The following is a 15,494-nucleotide window of genomic DNA, read 5'->3' as shown; positions in this document are numbered from 1 at the left end:
AGAACCCTTCTTGTCCTGCAAAGGCAATGAAAAATGTAGGTTTCCATATGGATCACTGGAGAAACAGGCCAATTACCTGGTTTCCACCTTCTTCTTTTTCCTTTTTCTTTAGCCCATCGGTGTGTGATCCAGGTGACTATTTGGAGTCGCCTGGAAAATTGCAAGTCACTTTTTCTGGGCATATCATCAAAACTCAAGAAAAAGGATACAAAATGATGCCTCCTGACTTGCTTTGGAACTCCTGCACTTTTCCAAGGCACAAGATAGCTTGCATTAGCTTCTGATTGAAAAAGTAATCATAAAAAATCCTCATGTCTGGTATTTAGCGCTACACATTAGTCAGGCCATTTCTATCTGCTAACATTACAGAGATCTAGGAGGGCTCAGTCTGGAGGGAATGCCTTCCAGGTGGCAGTAGCCAAACTCTGGAACTAACTCTCTCTCAGTCTAGCCTACATAAAACATAAGACATGCTGCAAATCAGGAGAGCCGTGAAGACCTGGCTTTAAATGACTTAACCTCACGTTAGAATGTTTATAACATAACATAACCTGCTCCACTGAAGCAGTAGCCTCAAACTCTTTGTTTATGATAACACAAAATACATTTCAGCTACTCAGGCAACTATTTATATTTGAGTTTAGCAAGAATACATACTAATTCAGCAGAAAATAATAATAATCACTTGTGTAAGTTGTATCACAAAGTCGCTCAGTGCTCCCAACTGGGTTCCTATAACAATCTATGTTTTGTTAAAGTAGATCATCTAAGAATAATGTGTTGTACTTTCTGTTTACTTGTTGAGCATGAGTTAACCTTAAGCCTAGCCTTGTTTCCGTGTTCAAATATACAATATGTAAAGAAACCTTAAAGGCTATTCGATTTAGGCTACCAACACCATTTTTTATAGTTACATTTTAGTTTCTTATAAATAATTAATAAATATAAACGGAGAACATGTGGGCATTTTTGTAGTAATCTAGAAGTGGACTGAGTCAATAAATCCCTTCCATACAGTACAACAAGGCTATGGTAGAACTTTCAATTTGAGCGAACTCATCTCTCATTGAACTAGATCTACCATGCTGAGAAGCTATGTGTAGTTTCTTTAACTCTTTTTTCTCACTGACATAATTTCTATCACAACATTGGAATGTTGGAGCTCCATTGAAGACAATGGAGTGCTCCGGATTTCTAATGGCTATTAGAAGCCCGAGCTCCAACATTCGAATGTTTTTCACAGAGCAACAGCTATGAACAAAGGCCTCACAGAACCGGGTGGGATTTCAATCCCCTTGGGCTCCGTGTGACCTTTGTTTTATTTATTACAACATTCTGCCCTCTAGTTGCCTTTAGCTCGGACCTCTAATGGTGCAGGGGGCCTTTAATGGTCGGCATAGTCAGCTACCGAAGGCTATAAGGCTAAATTAAGAGCAAGAGTTAAAGACCATTTCATAAGGAGACATAGGCATAATCTTATCGTGATATTATCTTTTCAACCTACGGGACCCTGTTGTGAATATGCCTTATATTTATTTATATTTTCAAAGTGAATATGTAGGAATTTCGTTGCTTCAAGGAGAATTACCAGTCTGGTTGGCTTGCGGCTTGTGCAGGGATTCTTTAGTCAGCAGCGTGTTACAGAGGTCGTCAGAGCAGGCGTGAACTTTCAGATGGACATATGAGTTGTCATGCGAGTCTGTTGAGTGCTCCATGTTTGCCTGGGGGCCAACGTCACACCCCTTTTTTGCCACTGACAAATGTTGTTTGTCTGATGTAAGAGAGACAGGAGAGAACAAAAAAAAAACTCAAAGGAGTGGATAACAAAAACAGAGGTCGATTTATTTATTAGAACATAAGAAGAATAGATAGACATTTTTTTCATGAAACTTAACGAGGTGGTGCGCCATGCCCTTTTGCCCATTGACAATAACATAGAAAGTGACATCACATAATCGTTATACAAAAAATACTCAATAAAGTGATTTATTTCCCTCACACTCAGGCACTGATGAAATACTTCCAAGTGAAACCTACAACTACTGGTTCTTTCTTGAGATGTTGGTGCACTCAACATCTGTATCTCTAAAAGGTAGCTACTGTGGCTACTGTGGATCCCAGAGACAGCAGATCTGATAACTGAGAATCACAGGATTAAAAAACCTGGGGGGCTATTCATAAAGTACATTTTGTAGTACATTCAGTAGTATTACAATATCACTAACATACTATAAAATACAATTCACATACCAATGTGCAGAGGTCTCTGCCTCCGCCTCCCTTTTGTTTTGTGAGCAGAGATCTCCACCCCAACTAGGAAGACCTCAGCACACAGACGTATCCGTTCTAGTATTAAATGCAGGAGGGTCAGAGGGGAGTGGCTGAAAAATGGGGAATATTTATTACTAAATGGAAGGGGTTAAGGGAAGACTAAAGAGGGGCGCAGAGAGGGCTATGTAGGGATTTTGGGGGAGGGACAAACACCCACCCACAAAAGAATAACAACATAGTTATTCCTAAACTGCCCTTTATAGATACAGGAGCCAAAAAGGAACCAAAACACTAGTAAAAGTCCTTCAGGTCAGGGCTGGAGAAAGACCATCACCACACATGGCCAACCACTGATACTGCACCATTCTCCCATACAAAAGAATGCAAGTAAGGACTGAAAATAAAACCTCATGGAAACTAATGCCAAAATAAATTAAATTAGTTAAACCATTTCAACATATAAATACATTGTATTTAATGTTAAAAAAATCATTAAAAAAGAATGTTTTATTACATTTTGCGAAACATACAACTTTTTAAAATGTAAATATAATCACATTACTTTTAATTCATTTTACTCATTACTTTTAATATTGATTAATACATATTCTTTTATCCCTTCAGTGTGATGATTTTTTAAATTTAAGCTGCAGCCAAATAATTTTAATTCAATGTAATAATATCACAAACTATTATGTTTTCAAATTAAGTTATTAATGCTGTAACTTTTGTAATGCTGTTCTACATTTACAATAACTACATGGAATTAATTAATTAATTAATATTAATTGTTAAAGTTTAATAAAACCTTATGATTTTCCCTATACTTCACCTTTGAGAGATATCCTCTCCACCTGCAGAGGTCTCTGCCAAGTTTGCAGAACGCCAAATACAGCTGTAAAGTCTGAACTATTAGTAACATAATGGTCCTATTTGACATTTTAACTGGCTCACATTTATAAGTAACTATACACTCATAAAGGGTGTACTGCCAAAAGTAGTAAAGTTAGAAAAAACTGTCGATTTTACCTTTGTGAAAAGGCCCCTTGGAGTAGAAGTCACAACTTTCATCTATTCAACTTCTTGCAAGCTCTAAATGGCATCCATGACAGATTTTCCAACTGAATTCATTAAGATTCATTGGAATTAGAATAAACTAGACTGGTAAACCAGAACCACCATGCTGTCTCTGTTTCTCCACAGTATCTCACAATCTCTTGTTCAAAATAATCAAAGTGATCTGTTCTTAAGCTCATGCCACTGCCATGCACAGTGTGGCCATGACTGATGTCATTTCAGATGTTACAGTGATGCTATTGGTGATTTCAAGTCATGAGTGATGTAATATGTGAGGTAATAGCAGGGCAATGAGAGGGCATGAGTTACAGTTACTTTAGCAAACTAGTTATAGTTACTTGAGATAACTATAACTGGTGAATTTCAGTGTTTTGAGTTTAAAACATTAGGTTGTCACTGAAATTTTCAGCTAACTATAACATTACTTGAACTTTTTTTTTTTGTGAATTAAGTTTTTTTCCAATGGAAAGTAAGAAATAATTTGAGTTCCTAAATATAGAGTCACTTTAACCTTTTTTCATGAATGTCTTGTTATTTTTTTACATAAGTAATATTTAATTAGCAAATATAAAACCCAACCCCACTCGGCCCACAGCCTTCGGCCAGGCACTGAGCCCACTCCCTTGCCAATGCTCTACTAGCATGCAGTCTTTGGGCCTTATGCCGCCTGCCTTTCTCCCTTTCAATTATAATTCGTCCCTGGAAGATGGGGCCCACGGGGCTTAGAAAAGGCTTCAGGGGGCACACACTCCTCCCCTTTTCTATTAAATTGTGAGCCCTGGGATGCTGGGGGCCAAAACAGGCTCAGGGAGAGTCCCCATGTATGCCCATGTATGCCCACTTCCCCAAATAAAATACACCCCGGGCCCTGGCCCACCCATTTGATCATATTCATTTTTTTAAAACATATTGCTCGCCAATAAAAAAATGTTTGCCGCGATCCTGTGGTAGTATTGCGGATTTCAGCACAAACCCCAGTTTTTTAAACAATTGTGGCCCCAGTGGAGTGACTTCTTCACACGTGTTAGGGTCCAGCAACATTTTTATCTATGTTGTGGCCAGTCAGTCAGAGTGCTTGCTCCCGCAGGACCCTCACGCCCTGGAGGGAGATGGCCCAAGGGAAAAAAAACTCAGCCAAAGAGAAGCTCTATTTCTTGAAGCTGTGCTTGTGGGACTCTCGCAAGAGTACCTAGAACTAGCCATCCAGATATAAAAATATTTTTTAAACTTGATTTCTCAGAAACTACTGAATGACTTACACTAAATCAGTTTCTGGCCAAATTTGTTGCAGTTCCTTTCAGCAGTTTTTGCGGACTCACGTTCTAAAAATGACAGAAAATACATGGGAATGCTTGGTTTTGGGACCCCCATCCTCTTTTTCTCAGCTATCGCTTCACAGATCATCCCAGAACTTTCCAGGAAGGAGGTGAGGTGGATGAACTTTGTTTCTGGAAAGTTCTGTTAAGATTCATCAAATGGCGCCAAAGTTATTAGCAACCCCAAAAAATATTTTCCTATGGAAATGCAGACCTAACTATAACTACCCAGTGAGTATCTCCATTGGGAGAAAGTCCATATAGATATATATATAATATATATATATCTAGATAGATATGTATGTGTATATATATATATATATATATATATATATATATATACATACATATATGTACACACACATGCATATCTATCTAGATGTATATATACACACACACACATATATATAAAAGTGCATAAAAGAAAGAAGGGAACTCTGGGTAGTTCCCAGGTTCAGGGGGAGAGCAGCTCCTTTATATGGTGCACCTTACAAACCCAGTGACACTCTGATGTGCTCACCTCAAATGTCTGTTTTTCTAGCAGCATTTTTAAGCATAGGACTAGCACAGTGCCATCCGATCTGAGCTAGAAGATGACAAAGCCTTTTGCTATGTGTACCACAAATTTAATATTACAGCTGTACCACAGTGACTGGAGTAGTGAAAAGGCTTTTGTAATTATTCAGCTTGACTTGAATGACACTGTGCTAATCCCATGCTTTGCTGTATGAGAATGAGGAATATACGGAGAAATTACAAAACCAATTTGACTAATGAAGAAAAAAAGTAAATGGGCTTAGGAACTTTGTAGGCTCCTATTAAAGATTTAGTTGAAAAGATAAAAGACTGGAGGGATTTGAAAAAGTAAAGAGAGGTGTAAAAAAGAAAGTTGCTGCTGAAAAGCTACAGAAACAGGAAAGAGAATGAAGGGTTAAGTGATTCTGAATTGGAGGCAGTTTCAGAGTTCTCATTAAGAGCAAAAAATATAGGGAATGTTGTGAGGGTTCCTTGGTTGAGAGATGATATTTTTGCCTTTACGAAAATGTTTCCAAACTTTTGTGAGGATCTACAGAATTGTTACCAGAAAGTTCATAAGCAACATTTTCAAAAAATGCTTTAAACAGATTTTAATACGCTATTTGAGACTGTGGTACCTTTTGGTTTGTGGGCAGAATTTAAGGTTGCTAGAGTCTCGGGTCCTAATGCTGCAGCTGAAATAGTGTCTGAAAAGCTTAAGGCAGTGATAGAACATTTGAAAAAGAAACATATTAATTGGCCAAAGATTTTGTAAACTACCGTACACAAGAACCATCAGTGCATGCTTATTATGAGGGGCTTATGCAGATTGTTAAGAAACATAGTTGAGTCTAGGATCCTGAGAAAAGTGATGCAAGTGGTTTCCTATCTGCTTTTGTCTTGGGTTTGCGTCCGGAGCACAGTACGCATATTCAGAAGAGTGTAATGTTTTGGCATAATAAAAGTACTGATGAGATTCTGAAGTATGCCGATAACAGTAGTGACGTGGAGCAGAAAAAGATGATATTGATGGTTTCACATTCAAAATAATTCCAGACAAATGGCAGAAACCAAATTATGTGCTTTGATGCAGGTATCAAAAATGAATGAATGGACCACAACCAATGCAAGTTGTGAGAATGGGAAATGGGAAGGTATAGATACAAGGTTGAGGTAGATGAGTGATAAATAATTTGGGAATTAATACAAATATTGAACTGTCGAAGAAAAGCACTACTTGTGGTTTTTGATGGGAGGATTGAAGCAGGGAGTGTAAGCAGAATCCAAACTGAATCCAGAACGATTTTGTTCCTCAGAAACAGAGAAATATAAATGAGGTCCAAATGCAGTCTATGGTCCCAGCCCAAGCAGCTTCTATGCAGAACATGCCAAATCAAGTGCAGTTTCCTATGAACATGCTTATAGCTCCGGTGAACCAACAAAACATAAAAACAAAATGCCTTGCACTCCAGGTTATCAAGAGTCTATTGATTCTGGATATTGATTTCCCACAGAATAATTACCAATGAAGGTGCCTGAGTGGGGAGGATGATTACTTACTTGTTGCAGTGCTGGAGGTAGACCAATGTGGCTGTTATGTAAATGATGAGATGGTTGCCCCCCCCATGTCTTTCTTGATAAGACAAAGGAGCTACCCGCTCTACAGTTCATTCTCTGGAGGTTCCAAACCTATCCCTTTTGGGAAGAGAGGTTGATATTGTAGGAATTAGCAATAAACACATTGGTAATCAGGTTACGGAAGATGTGCCTTGTTGGAAACAGCCCTCTCTACATGGTCATACCCAGACATATTGACTTCCTCCTCCTATTTCTTTTTGTATTTTTCCTCTGGTGGCCTTAGGACTCTGTGCACCTTTCCACTGCTGATTTGTGTGAAAGTGCTTGTGCGCACTCCCCTAAACATGGTTTGATTGACATATACCTGACTGGCTTATCTAATTAACTTTTGAGTCACTTATAGATTGGTATACCATATACCCAAGGCCTGTAAATTAAATGTTCCCAGTGAACCTGCAGCACGTACTGAGCCACTCCCTTCAGTAGCACCTTAAAACATGTCCCATGCCTGCCATTGCAGCCTAAATGCAGTGTCTCACTGACATGTTGACCTGGCATTTAAAATCTCTTGCCAAGCCTTAAACTCCCCTTTTATTACATATGAGACACCCCTAAGGTAGGCCCCAGGTAGCCCACAGGGCAGGGTGCTGTGTAATTAAAAGGTAGGGCATGTATTTATATGTTTTCCATGTCCTGGTAGTGAAAACCACCAAAATTCGTTTTCCACTACTGTGTGAACTACCCCTCCCATAGGATAACATTGTGGATTCCTTATTAAATTTAATAAGCTGTAATTCCAAAATGAGAGGAGATACATATTTAATGTATGTGCCTATGAATGTAATTGTAAACTCTTTTTAACAATAAAGTCGAAGTTATCATTACAAGTATGAAAGTGCCACTTTTAGAAAGTTGGAATTTTCCTGCCCTCTGTGTCTGCCTTGGGTAACATTGCTGAGTGTAATTGACAGTTGGGACTTTGTGAATTCACCCCAGACAGTCACACAATACGGAGATTAGCAGAGCCTGAATAGGCCATTAACTGGCTTGATGGGGAGCGGAGCTAAGTACCCACTTGCATCTGAATAGGCTGTGCCCTGTCTTTTCACAATAGGCCTAACAACCCTGTATTGTCGGTGAAGCCAGCTTGGAGCCTGCAGGAGGGCGACCCTCTATATAGTGTGCAAAGCTAGGCACACTGTGCAAGGGGTCCAGGCAACCAAACTTTGGTTTACAGAGGTAAAAAATAGATCTCCTAAGCTCTAATTTTTATTGTAGCTGGGTCGAGCAGTTAGGCTAATCTTGGTGAAGTACAAAGCATTTGTTGTACTCGCAGTATCAATAAATCGAGGCACACACTCAAAAGAATAACTCGTGACCAATTTAACTAAATACTCCAGATTTTATAAGAGCATCAAAATTGGGTAAGTACTTTTTAAGATATCAATTTTCAAGTTTTAATAAAGTTAGTCTTTTTGTCGTAATTACGCACCATAGGAATCAATGGAGAAATCTTTGGAATATTCACAGTAAATCAGGCAATGCGTTTACCAATGTCTCCTTTTGCAGGTAGTTTGAAGTCTTCAATGGGTACCCTGGACCAGCTGGAAAAGTTCAGGTGACTCCCAGTTCCAGCGGGAGCAGCTGCAGAAAGTTGAAGGTGCTGTTGCCAGGCCATTGCGGGAGGCCACTTAGAAAAGCTCTGCACATGTGGACTTAAAGGTAAGTCCAGTGGGAACCGTGGGGGTGTCGAGGTTGCAAGGAGTATGGGACCCTTAGGGCACAGCTGGATCTTCGACACAGAGCACAGGGTGGCCAGTTGCAGAGCGAATGGGTGAGCCAGGAGCTGTGCACAAAGGTGCCCTTGGACGCAGGATGTTGGTTACTTTGAGGGTCACTTACAGGTCAGGTAGGGCACTCTGGTGGGAAAGTCCAGGTGGCTCCTGAAGTTGCTCGACTGGGGTTTCCTCCTGGTCCTTTTTCAGTCCAGAATGGACTGTCCTTCTGGGTGTCCAACGTGAAGTGACCAGTACCTGGGGCTATTGCATAGTCTGGCCACTAGAGGCTGCGTTGTCACCAAGCTTGGCACACTGGTAGGTTTTGTCCCCACGGTCCGACAGGAGGAGTTTGGTCCAGCTGCGGCATCTGGCTCCTTGGTCAGAAGCGGGTCAGTGAAGTGGCCTTCACTGGGTCTTTGGTTCCTTGGGGTTGTAGGGTGATGCCTTCACTCTAGAGGGAGATCTTTGGTGAAATGATAGGTGAAGGTTAAGAATGTAAGTAAAACATACTGATTGCATAAAGGGGCACAGTCTGTGTGCAGACCTGTCGAAATGCCACAAATCAGGTCCCAAAAGGTGACCTGTAAATTTATACTCTCAGAAAAATGCCTAAATGGAGGCAAAAAAGAAAGAGTCAGCTGCAAGGATTAAAAAGTAACTTGCTCATATGTGCTTAAAAAGCTGTGCTTACCCTTGAAAGCTGCCAGGGGTCTCAAATGTGAGCTAATAGTAAGCACAGCATGTAGAAGAAGTGGCGGACTCCCAATCGGAGGGTAGCTTCTTTTTCAGGTGAAGAAGATTCTGCCTGGTCACCTTCTTCTAAATAGATGCCAACGAACTCATGCAGTGTGCTAGTGGAGGGGGCGTGGCCATGTCCAGGTTCATAGGGAGGGCGGGGCCGCACCAGGGAGGATGTACCTGCCCCTCTGTTGAGATAGTTTGTGCCTATATATTTATTTATATATATATGTATATATATATATATATTCACTGAAAAAAACAAAGGTTACAGGAACGTTATAGTTAGGTTCTGAATTTACTCGTCCAAAACCCCAAAAATTCAGCAGTTATAGTTAGAGTTCTTTCAAGTAACTAAAACGTGCGACCTGAGGTAACTATAACTCATGCCTTCGCCATGCACAACTGTTTCATCAATACTTTTATTGCAAATGTTGCAGTGAGAATAATTAAGATGGTATAGAATGTCATCAATGATATACCATGGAGTAATTAGCTGTGAATGGCGAAGGTGTGAGTTATAGTTAACTTAGTTAACTTAGGGCACATGTTTTTGTTATTTGAACAAACTCTAACTATAACTGCTGAATTTCTATAGTTTTGTATGAGTAAATTCAGAACCTAACTATAACGTCCCTGTAACCTTTGTCTTTTTCAGTGAATTTCTAGTTTTTTTTTAACGTATAGTAATTTTCTATAAATTGCTATGCATGAATCAAACCACAGGGCCTGATGCCAACCCTCATAAGCACCCAAACTTGCACTGTGCACGGCATTCTCCTGTTTGCAGTAAGATTTGCCCGCAAAGGCTGGCCTGCGGCCAAACCCCCTAACCACCCAACCTGATGCTATGCATGTCCATTTGCGCATGCACGGCAGATGTTGTCTGCGGCCTCTCTGGGTGTGTTAAGATGTGAGAGGCTGTATCAGGGGCAAGAGTGGCTGTGAGAGTGTCTGGGCGTGAGAGTGCATACATCAGTGTTTTAGTGCGTGCAACAGTATATGAGCGGGTCCGTGAGTGTGTGCATCAGGGTGTCAGTGGGTCTGTGAGTGGGTGTGTGACCGTCTGAGTGGGTGTGCAACTGTGTGAATGGGTCTGAGTCGGTGCTTGAGGGTCTGACTGGGGCTGTTAGTGAATTCATGAAGGTCTGAGTGGGTGCGTGAGTGTTTGAGTGGGTCTGTGAGTGGTTGCATGAATGTCTGAGTGGGTATGTGAGTGGGTGCATGAATGTCTGAGTGGGTATATTAGAATTGACAGAAAGAGAGACAGAGAGAGCAAACGAAAGTGAGAAGAAGAGAGATAGAGTTTTTAGTCTTTGATGCCTGATATACTTAGAATTAGCTTTTTGTTTCCAATTTAAAATAGCAAATGTATTTTTTTAATATAAAGAAATACAAATGAGTCCAGCTGGACTCAAACCCCCAAAGCTCAGTGTGAAGCTCTGCAACCTTCACAAAGAGCTACAGGGTTTTTAGTTTTTTTTCTCGTTTTTTGGTTTTTTTTTTGGTTAGCCCTTTATGGGCTATCTGGGACCGTGCAGAAACCCTCAGTCTGACATCCAGGCAGACACTGTTATAAGCAATCTCACACCTACACAGGCATGCCCATTCGCGGATCCAAGCGAGATTTGAAAAAAAAGGAAGTCTATAAATAGAAATATATATTTATATGGGTAATAGATTGTCTCTGAAAACAGCCTTTGTGTTTACGATGTGTAGGTGATTACTACACATGACAGAGGATACAGTCTCTGAAGTTATGCAGGAACAGTTTGTTGTCTTTCTCTGTTAGGTGAACTCCATCATTTCTGTATATACCCTTCATTTCAAATTGTAAGTTGTTGTGGTATATATAAATCATGATATGGTCCCTGAGGAATGCAGAAACAGTTTTATTAACATGTTTGCTGGATTTCTCTATTTGTGGGCAGAACTGAGTTGATCAGCTCCACTTCTGCCTTTGGCAAATGTTTGAAAAAAACAAAGCACTGTGTGGGAAGAGTGTCCTTAGTTTTCCAAAGGTTTCCTTCATTAAGATTTCCAAACCAACTTCTGTGACTACACCCAGGTCATTGCCATCACAGCGTGCAATCATAAGGTTTGGATGTTGGCAATCCTTAATAATTTCAACCAAAGGAAGTAATTAGTGCCATGTTAAGCCTCTTTTGCCAATCCAAGTAATAGCCATATTAGACAAATATCCATATTAGACAAACCTAGGTCCCTGTCAATACCACTTCTTTTTTCCACTCTCTCTGGCCCAAAACACATAACTGTGCTATGAGATTCTCATTCTGAGCATCTTGGAGGTAATCTGGAGAAGCACACAGGAGATGGCTGCAGCTGAATTAGGCTGTTATGACATGAAGATCAGTTGAAATGAAGAGTAGTAGGTACAGTCTGGAAGATATGATTCCATTGGCTGTTGTAGATTTGTTTGGGGTGAAGGTAGGAAGTGAGGTTATGTGAATTGTAGGTATATGTTGGATTGGGGTTAGAAAAATTGGAAAACAGTAAAAATAGCCTGAAAGATTCAACCACACCTGCTAAATGTGGCTTGAAACTAAGCATGCTCTAGTCAGAAACTGTTATGAACTTGTGACCTGGTGCAGGAGAATGTTGCAGACAGCATAACCATGGTAACAGAGCTAGAGAAGGGAATAGAAACAAATACTTTGTTTTACCATATATAGAGGCAGTAATGATTCATAATGATTATTTAATGTTATGATTTGGTTGTGTGTGCTAAAAAAAAAGTGTTTATAGGGATGTGTTTTTTATAACATCAAAAAATAATTTCTGAACTTCCCCGTGGATCCACCCGTGAATTTATACACAGGGCCCGATGAGCGCTGCAGTGGATCTGCAGATCTGGCAAAACTCACATTGTATTGGCTAACTTTTCAGGAGTACTGCAAAGCCTTATCTACACAAACCAGTGAGAAGTTGTTGAACATTATATTAAAATGAAAAGGAGACTGTGATTGGTTTACTGAGATGTCACCAGTGATGTCATCAGTGGTGTCACTAACCATGTCATGAGTGATGTAATATATGAGGTCATAAGCAGTGCATTACGGGAGAGCAAGTTATAGTTAGTTCAGGTAACTATAGCTGCTGAAATTCTACGGTTTTGTAAATTCAGAACTTAACTATAACTTCCATGTAACCTTTGTTTTTTTTCAGTGAAAAAAAAAAAAAATATATATATATATATATATTACTTACTTACTGGCAGTCGCCAGTAGGAAGTTATCTTCAGAAAATTTTCTAAAAAAACATTTGACAGTCACATGAGCTGCTGCCCGAAACGTTTGGAGTGATCTGTGACGCGTGGCCGAGATAAGGTGGGGGTGAAATTTAGAGCGTTTCCAATGTTAATTCCCATAGGAAAAGAAAGGTAGCTCTTGGTCTAGAAAGAGCCCTTATTAGGTTGAGTGTATGTGTTCAACCTCTTGTATACTTTTAGTATACTTCTTATGGCTTAAGTTGGTTAAATTTGTTGGTTGCAGTTACCTTTAAAAACTCTTGCTCGTTAGTGGTCAGTACTGCCTTTTTCCTCCCTTCTTTTTCTGTTTCAGACCACTGACCAACTACGGTATTATTCCACTTTGGTTTATTTATCTATTGCTGTGACTGACTACTTTTTTATTTCTTTGTTGCTCCCTTTTCATTGTGGGTGTTTTAGGCTGGTAAGTGCCTACGTTTTACAGCAGCATTCTGTTCCTCCCACCTCCTCCCATGTCGCTGTTGTTTTAGCTTTATTTTAGTGCTGTCCTTATTTACCTCTGGCTCCTGAAACATCTGCTCCACCATTAAATCTTTAATAAAAGGTAGCTCCTAGGCTTTCATTCTTAATGTTATTTTACCACTGCCCACCGACTGGTGCCTAAACGTTTAGGTCACTGCTCAAGAAAGCCGCATCTGGAGCCTTTCTCTCCAGGGCTCTTCCATGCCGGCCCGCAAGACATCTCCACAGAGGACATTGCTTATCTCCTTTATTGGGGCCAAAATTCTTCTCAGGCTGCTCTGCTATGTTTAACTTCATTAGAGTTTTGTTGAAATGCGAGGCAAGAATGCTTGCAAAACGTTTCATTCTGTTAACAAGAAAATACTTTTACAGCCTTATTTTCCAATTTCTGTTCAGACGTTTACACAACTCAAGGTAGTGCAACCATCTTCTCGTCTCTCCTCAAGGGCTTGTGATTTCTGATGTCAGCAGCTACCAGTGACCACCAAAACATGGCAGGAAAAGACGAAATTATGAGGCAGGGTTGACCAATTTATGTGGCAATAAAAGTCCATTTCTGAATTTACAATGCCAATAGTTCAGACTAAAGAAAATGCAAGACCTATTACACTGCAAAGGCATGTTGTTATTTGGTTTAAATCCATTTAGTAGTTTTGGGGAAATTCAAGGAAATCCAAATTTGTAGATATAAAGACGCTAAGGATTTGCGACCCCTACACGGATCCTTGAACCATGAGGAACACTGTGATTGGTTGGCAGCAACCTGTTCAGAAAGTTGCAGCTGCCATTTTATGAACCGGGGCACGTTGCCAGGGATGGAAATAGGGGGTAATAATAACAGAAGGGGTCAGAGTAGAGGTACTCTGACCCCATGTGAACATTAAAGGGTGTGTGAGGGCATAGTTTTTGGGTTTAGAAAGAGTAAAACTCTTTTTTGGCCACTATCGTGGAGTTGCGAATCCGTCTCGGCCTTCAGCGCGGACCCCCTGTGAAGCCGCAATGGAGTTGCGACTCCGGCCGAGCGGCCCCCCGAACAATTATATATATATATATATATATATATACAGACAAACTCTCTGTCAGACACTCTTCCACGCTGCTGACAGACACAAATGTATAAATACAGTCACACACACACTGGCACTCACACTGACAGAACCAGTGTGAGCCTCATATACCTACTCACAGACCCAGTCAGACACTCATGCACCAACCCATAGACCCACTCAGACACTCATGTACCCACACACAAATCCACTCAGACTCTCATACACCCACTCACAAATCCACTCAGACACTCATGCTACCTACCACTCACAGACCCATTCAGACACTTATGCACACATTCACAGACCCACTCAGACACTCATGCACCCACTCAGTGACCCATTCAGACACTTACGCACCTACTCACAGACTCATTCTGACACTCATACACCCATGCACAGACCCATTCAGACACTTGTGAACCCATTCACAGATCCACTCAGTCACACATGCACCCATTCACAGGCCCACTCAAACACTTGTGCACCCACCCACAGACCCTCTCAGACACTCATGCACCCACGCTAAGAACCATTCAGACACTCATGCACCCTTTCACAGATCCACTCAGAAACTCATGCACCCACTCAGAGACCCATTCAGACACTTACGCACCAACTCCCAGACACACTCAGACACTCATCCACAGACCCACTCACTCATTCTACCACTCACAGACCTACTCAGACATCCATGCTTCCACTCATAGACCTACTGAGACATTAATGCACCCATTCACAGACCCATTTAAACACTCACACACCTACTCAAAGACCCAGTCAGGCACTCAAAAACCCATTCACATACCTATTCTGACACTCATGCACCCACCCACAGACTCAAACACTCATGCACCAACCCACAGACCCACTCAGACACTCATGTACCCACACACAAATCCACTCAGACTCTCATACACCCACTCACAAATCCACTCGGACACTCATGCTACCACTCACAGACCCATTAAAACACTCATGCACCCATTCACAAACTCACTCAGACACTCATGCTACCACTCACAGACCCATTCAGACACTCATGCACCAATTAGCAGACCCATTTAGACACTCATGCACCCACTCGCAGACCCATTGAGACACATATTCACCCATTCACAGACCCAGTCAGACACTCATGCACCCACCCACAGACCCACTCAGCCACTTATGCACCCACACACAGACCCACTCAGACACTGATGCACCCACTGATAGACCTATTCAGACACTTATGCATACATTCACAGACCCACTCAGACACTCATGCACCCACTCAGTGACCCATTCAGACACTTACGCACCCACTCACAGACTCATTCTGACACTCATACACCCATTCACAGACCCATTCACACACTCGTGAACCCATTCACAGATCCACTCAGTCACACATGCACCCATTCACAGGCCCACTCAAACA

The 15,494-nt window shown here is 41.0% G+C and overlaps 1 protein-coding gene across 2 annotated transcripts in view; it reads right to left on the bottom strand.

Annotated features, from left to right (window-relative positions):
- LOC138246590 (ly6/PLAUR domain-containing protein 3-like) overlaps nucleotides 1-15,494 on the bottom strand; it is a 200,549-nt gene that overhangs the window by 98,110 nt on the left and 86,945 nt on the right. For both annotated transcript variants that reach the window (XM_069201284.1, XM_069201285.1), the window contains exon 3: nucleotides 1,589-1,771. In XM_069201284.1, the coding sequence (XP_069057385.1) occupies nucleotides 1,589-1,771 (183 nt within the window). The remainder of the gene's footprint in view (nucleotides 1-1,588; nucleotides 1,772-15,494) is intronic.

The sequence above is a fragment of the Pleurodeles waltl genome, chromosome 7, assembly GCF_031143425.1.
Source record: "Pleurodeles waltl isolate 20211129_DDA chromosome 7, aPleWal1.hap1.20221129, whole genome shotgun sequence".
Lineage (NCBI taxonomy): Eukaryota > Metazoa > Chordata > Amphibia > Caudata > Salamandridae > Pleurodeles > Pleurodeles waltl.
This window is presented reverse-complemented; position numbering and strand designations above follow the sequence as displayed.